The sequence below is a fragment of the Macaca fascicularis genome, chromosome 6 (genome assembly GCF_037993035.2).
Source record: "Macaca fascicularis isolate 582-1 chromosome 6, T2T-MFA8v1.1".
In the NCBI taxonomy this organism is placed as follows: Eukaryota; Metazoa; Chordata; class Mammalia; order Primates; family Cercopithecidae; genus Macaca; species Macaca fascicularis.
In genome coordinates, this window is record NC_088380.1 from 84,211,105 (window position 1) to 84,217,793 (window position 6,689).

The 6,689-nt window shown below is 51.0% G+C and overlaps 1 protein-coding gene across 5 annotated transcripts in view; it reads right to left on the bottom strand.

Annotated features, from left to right (window-relative positions):
- Positions 1 to 3,846, bottom strand: part of SERINC5 (serine incorporator 5) — a 121,416-nt gene extending 117,570 nt beyond the window's left edge. For 4 of the 5 annotated variants that reach the window (XM_073993684.1, XM_015451395.3, XM_065546409.1 and 1 more), the window contains exon 1: positions 3,695 to 3,846. In XM_073993684.1, the coding sequence (XP_073849785.1) occupies positions 3,695 to 3,721 (27 nt within the window). In that variant the 5' untranslated portion in view covers positions 3,722 to 3,846. Of the gene's footprint in view, positions 1 to 3,614 lie in introns of all 5 variants that reach the window. The other variant, XM_065546410.1, reaches the window with a different exon arrangement.
- Between the last annotated feature and the right edge of the window lie 2,843 nt (positions 3,847 to 6,689).

Consider the following 6,689-nt stretch of genomic DNA (forward strand, 5'->3'; position numbering starts at 1 on the left):
ACAGGTCGTGTACCATCATGCCTGGCTAATTTTTGTTTTAGTAGAGACGGGGTTTCACCATGTTGCCCAGGTTGGTCTCGAACTCCTGGCCTCAAGCGATCCACCCGCCCAGCCTCCAGAAGTGCTGGGATGATAGGCAAGAGCCACCACGCCCAGCCAGCACTGTCATTTTGTATAGCTAACTTCCCCCACATTCCCACCTCCACATAGCCCTTAAGTTAAAGGAGAACAAGGAAGCCCTGTGTTCATTACCTTGTCCCTAGGGGCCTAGCACAGAACTTTGAACCCATAAAGTGTTGAGTGACCACTCCCCTGTAATCTCTACCTTCTTAGCATCCATTAGCCAACACCCTAAGCAAAATCTAAGTGAATATCAGAGTAGATACAAAAATAAAATAAGATGATCTGGATATTATCCTGATGCAGATGGGTAATGGCCACTAGTAAGTTAAGATTTGGGGGGTTCCTCACACTCTGCCAAATCCTATATTACAGACTTTACACTTATCACATGTAATTTTCACAATAACCCTAAGAAGTACCCATTTAACAGTTGAGGTAAAATTAGGTAATAGAGGGTAAGTAACTCATCCAGCACACCAGTCCTCATTGTCCAGATTTCCAAATTGAAACCCAGGCCTGAGTCCAAAGCCCAGGCTCTTTTATGGGTTACATATTGTTCATGATGGTCCTCAGTTAAAGAAAGTCATCAAAATGTCTCTCTCCGACCTCAAACTTCTCCCGACTTAAATACCTAATTGGTGACTTGCCATTTCCATTCAATTTATAATAGGCATCCCTAATGTGACAAAGCCAAGAAACTTGGGTTTTCCTCACCAAATGTCCTCTTCCTAGCAGCCTCCTACTTCACCTCAGTAATGCTATCACCATCTACCCAGTGGCTCAGGCCAGACACCGAGTCTGTCTCATTCCCATATCCCACTTCTAATCCTTGCTCAAATCCAGTTCTACCTCTGAAATATACCCAAAGCCAACAATGTCCCACTGTACTCACTCCTACAGTCATAGCCTAAATTAAGGTACCACGCTCTCTCCTCCTGGGACTACAGCAACAGCAGATTGCCAGGATTCGAGCTCCATCAGGAAAGGATTTTTGTTCACTACTGAAGCCTAGAACACTGCTTGCCCCTAAGAGGCAAATACCCACTTGGGTTTTCCTCACCAAATGCTGCATGACCAGCTCAAACTGTTTTCCTCACCTCCACTCTAGCCCCCATTACAGTCCAGTCTGCACAACACCCCAAGTATCTTCTAAGTGCAAATCAAACCACAGCTCTCCCCTGCTCAGAATGCTCCCACAGCCTCTCACTGCAACCAGAATTAAATCCAAAGTCCAAAGGCAGCTGACAGGCTCTGGCCATTTCTGGTCCTGCTCTTCTCTCTGACCTCATCTAAGACACCCCAGCTACCCTAGACTCCCTTGCCTCTCCTCACTGAGCAGTCTCAACTCCACAGGCATCTTCTCAGACTCCCTCAGCAACCCTCCTCAAGGTTGCTTACCACAGGCCTTCTGACAGGACCAGTACCATATTCATCGTTTCATTGTTTACATGTTTATGAATGATCTCCCCTGCCCAGACACGCCATTGAGAGCAGAGATGCTTGTCTGACTTATTACTATATAGCCAGCTCCTGGCACAAGGTAGGTGCCCAAACAAACAAAAGAATTGGTAACTTCTGATGGTGCTGTGAAGTGAGGTTTTGTTTGCTTTCTTTTTTTTTTTTTTTTTTTAAGACGGAGTTTTGCTCTTTTTGCTCTTGTTGCCCAGGTTGGAGTGCAATGGCATGATCTCGGCTCACCAAAACCTCTGCCTCCCGGGTTCCAGCAATTCTCCTGCCTCAGCGAGTAGCTGGGATTACAGGCATGCGTCATCACAACCGGCTAATTTTGTGTTTTTAGAGAGATGGGGTTTCTCCATGTTGGTCAGGCTAGTCTCAAACTCCTGACCTCAGGTGATCCGACCACCTTGGCCTCCCACAGTGCTGGGATTACAAGCATGAGCCACTGCGCCTGGCCTGTTTGCTTTTCTTTTAACTTCCTACCGCTCCATCCACAGGAAATCACACTGCACCGAGGCCCACCACTGCGATGCTTCCAGCAGGCCTGGGAAAACAGGGGTTAACTTTGATTTGGTTCTTTCCAAAGTCCTAAGAGGGGAGACTTTAGAAACCTGCCAAAACATCAATAGCAAAATAATTCTTTTACAAAACCCATTTGAATACTGGTAATTACAGAGCCCTAAATTAGGCACTTGGGAATGACAGAAAGAGCCTCAAGGGGACTTCAGGGGACCAGGACAGATGCCCCTAAAGAGTTATAATATAATTACTACATAATAAAAAGTGTTGCATCATATTGGAGAGAAATATTTCAAAACGAGAATAAAAGATTTGCAGAGCTTTCTGAAAACAGTCTTTGCTGGTCCACCTTGTTCTCAAATACCTGGTAAGGTGGGGACCATTCTCATTCTCTTTCTCTCTCTCTCTGCCTGACTCAGGGAAAAAAATCATTTCATCCCAGTAGTCAAAAGCCTCAATTTCCTCAACTCTGAAAAGACCAGCTTTAATGCATGCCAAGCACAGTATTAGACCTCAAAAACCAAGACAGCTCCACGTGGCCACTCCAAACAGGACAGATAATCTGCCAATATAATCGCCGGTTACAGAAACCCACAGTTTATCCCCTGCATCACTTACAGCTGGCCTCGACTGTGGAAAGGCTGAGTGTCAGCAAGAACACCCCGAACCTGGATGCTCCCCAGAGTCTGATTCGTTCGTGAAAACACTCCATTAAAACTGTACCGAAACGCTGATAATCTACATGTACAGAGAGAAAGGAGCTCCACATCCAGGAGACTCGCCTACTTCGTTTTTTCTAACTCTGCGGAAGGAGTGAAACCAGCATGACAGGGCTAAGACGTACTAATTCTACACTGATGCAGTAACTTGTAGGAGACATAATGTTTTAAGATATCATAGGTTTAAACAGGCGAGAGTTAAAAAACAGGTTCGAGCAAGTTTATTTGCAAAGAGAGACAGGAAGGCTCGAGCCCTACCCAGGCAGTCGTGCTAGTACCGAGCCAGGGTTGGGTCGGGAAATTCAGGAAGCAGGGCTGAGTTTTCCCTTCTCCCAGACCTGCGCCCGGTAGTTTGGAAGTCAGGCTTTCAGACATTTTCAAAGGTACAGAACCCACGCTCGACTTCGAGATGCCAAGCGCAACCTGCTTGGGTTGTTTGACCCGAGTTTTATTCAGGGCATAGCAAAGGAGACGTTGCCTAAACCCACTTTTCTTCCTGATTCATCCGACAGGCAGAGTGGAGAGGGCTACGGAGCTCGGCGCTATTCACCAGTGCCGGGTGCAGGAGGCTACACGTCCCTGGAGCAGTCGGGATCCTCCGCCCGAGCCCTGCACGCCCCGCCCCACGCGGAGTCCCGGAGGCCGGAGGGGAAGACCCCGGGGTAGCCTCTTGGGCTTCCCCCTACCCCTTCCCGCCCGCCCAGGGCACAGGATTTCCCGGACGGCTGAGTGCCGCAGGGCCAGCCCAGGTGACCCACCCGAGCCCTACGTTCGGCAGCGGAACTGGGAGCGCACCCAGGCAGGTCCTCGACGCCTGGTCTCCTGGCCCGGTTCTCCGATCTGACAACCCCCGCGCTGCGCCGGGTCTCGCTCACCTGGCCTGCACAGCACTGAGCTGACATCGCGGCGGCTAACGCCGAGGGCGCGCTCGCTGGCTCCCCGCGCCGCACCGGCTGTCCTGGCTGCCTCGCGCCTCCAGCGCTTGCCTCAGCCTCAGCTCACACTTGCACGCAGATCAGCCTCGGCCAAGCGCCTAGGCGCCGAGGCCTGGGTAAAAACAACGGCGGCCAAGCCCCGCCCCGCCGCCGGCCCCGCCTCACCCGCCTCCAGCCCCGCCCCGCGCCCGCCCCTTCCCGGGCGCCCGGCGGCGAAGCAGGCTCGCCCGGGGCTCGCACTTCCGCTGGCGTCAGGCGGGTGGGCTGCCGCGATCACTTCCCGGTTGGGGCGCCGAGCCCTGGAGTCGGCCGCCAGCCTTCAGGCCCCACGTTCCGGGTCTGGTGCGCGGTCTGGCCGCGCTCGGGCCCTCTCCAAGGAAGGCGCAGCGCCCCTCCGCCTTCAGATCCGGAGAAAGAGCTTGTTGCTGACTCTTAAAAGGTTGGAGCCTTAGTAAGCGATTCCTGTCTGTCCTGCACAGACCAGACCGCCGGGTGCTGGTCTGCGCTCTGCCGCGTGCCAACTGGGACAGCCCACCCACGAGATCCTTGTTCGTGAAATCCCTTTCCCTCCCTCATCTGCCAAGAAAACTTTCAACTTTTGAGCTCTCCGCTCCGCCCAAGCTTCCTCGAATCCCTGGGCCCTTGACTGTTCTGCCCTGACGGCATTTTGTGAGAGATCCATTGAGAGCCCTTTCCGTGCTTCCCTAAATAGTGGTACGTTTTCCACCCTCTCCTCCCGCGCTGTCCCAAGGACTCATTTTCCGTCCCTGCCTAGTCACTAAAAAGAGGGTGCCCAATAATTGCTTGTTCCGTACAGAAGGGAGGGAGACCGTCTCTAGGTTTTCTCGAACTCCTGACCTCAGGTGATCCGCCTGCTTCGGCCTCCCAAAGTGCTGAGATTACTGGCGTGAGCCACCCCGCCCTGCTGGAATGAAGATATTTCTGTTAATGCGATTTTTGTGCCAATCCCTTTGCTCTTTCAAATAAACATTACCGTACCCATTTTAGCAGTGAGGCAACTGAAGCCCAGACAGGTTAAATAACTTGCCCAAAGCCTCGCAGCAAAGTTGAAGAAGCAAAACTGGGCCTGGAATCCACTCGTCTAATCCCCTGGCACATGACGCAAGGCTTGACCCTAGATGGACTCGTTTCCAGACAGAGCTTTGGCGAAGGAGTGTCTTGGGCAGCTTAGAAGAAGAGGAAAGGTGAATGGGAACCAGGCCTTGGGTTATGAGCTGCGCAGGGTTTTCCAGCATCTCAGATGCAGGCGTTTAGAGGAAGAGATATAATGGAGCAGGTCCTACTCAGAGCCACGAAAAGGAATGAAGACAGTTGGCTCTAACTCGAAACAAAAATAGGGTAAACCCAATCAGTCAAGCGCAGCAACCTGCTCCGTGGCGTTCTGACTCATCAGAAGCTGAGGTTCTCACCAGGACTTTCTAATGAGCTTCCCTGTTTGCTACGGCCGGCCGCGGTCACTTCACTTCAGCCTTACTCCTGGCCTGGGGAAATGGGCTGGGCCCCTAGTAGCTCCGGGTGGGAAGAAGGGTGGAGAGGAAGGAGGGGCGAAAAGGGAAGGCGCGAAATCTACAAATGTTCAAGCCAGCTGGAACTCCGATTCCTCTTTGCCTTTTAGGGAAATTGACTCCAATCGGAACTCGAGGACCTTTCACAAGAGACCATTGGGTTAGGGGACAGAGCTGGTAATAGAATCCAGGGCTCCCAACTCTGAATCCTGTGCTCTTTTTGCTGCTGAGGCTCAGGCCACAACACCCCAAATTGTGACTGTAGAATACCAAAATATGCTATCCCAAAATACACTTCTTTGCCACATTTCAAGCTGGTTATTCTGAGAAACTGCAGACACGGGAATAGTTCTGAAAAGCTGTCCTTTTGTAAAGCAAATTTACATCTATAAAGGAAGTCCACATAGTAAAAGTATCTGTGTCAGGAAGGCAGCTGCTCAGAGACAACTTTTGTTACCTGAGAGACTTTATCTGCATAACAAGGCAAATTTTTTTTTTTAAAGACAGAGTCTTGCCCTGTTGCCCAGGCTGGAGTGCATTGGCATGATCCCAGTTCACTGCAACTTCTGCCTCCTGGGTTCAAGCGATTATCCTGCCTCAGCCTCTGCAGTAGCTGGGATTACAGGCGCATGCCACCACGCCCAGCTAATTTTTGTGTTTTTAGTAGAGACGGGGTTTCACCATTTTGGTCAAGCTGGTCTTGAACTCCTGACCTTGTGATCTGCCCGCCTCAGCCTCCCAAAGTGCTGGAATTACAGGTGTGAGCCACCGCACAGGGCCACAAGGCAACATTATTTACCATACATTTCCTCTACTAACCCTCCTATAACCTGTGGCGCCTCCCCACTGTCCCCACTGAAGCCCCAAGCCTCTATTTATTTCTAGCTCAGAATGCTATAAGCTTCAATCACCTGGCCCTTCATGTTTTGTGAGATTCCTGTGCTGCCGCCTATGCAGGTAATTAAAATGGTTTTTCTTCTGTTAATCTGTCCTATGTCAATTTAATTTGCAATCCAAGCAAAGAACCTACAAGGGTAGAGGGAAGCCATTTTTCCCTCCCCTGCATTGCTATTTCCATGCCTATGTGAGAGGACTCTGAAATGTGGATGTCTGCCACCTGAAGAAAGAGTCTTAATAACCTGGGGACTTGGCCAGACAGGGTGGCTCACACCTGTCATCTCAGCACTTTCAGAGGCTGAGGTGGGTGGATCACCTGTGGTTAGGAGTTCAAGACGAGCCTGGCCAACATGGCATAACCCTATCTTGACTAAATATACAAAAATTAGCCAGGCGTGGTGGTGGGCACCTGTAATTTCAGGTACTCAGGAGGCTGAGGCAGGAGAATCACTTGAACCCAGGAGGCGGAAATTGCAGTGAGCCGAGATGGTGCCATTGCACCCCAGCCTGGG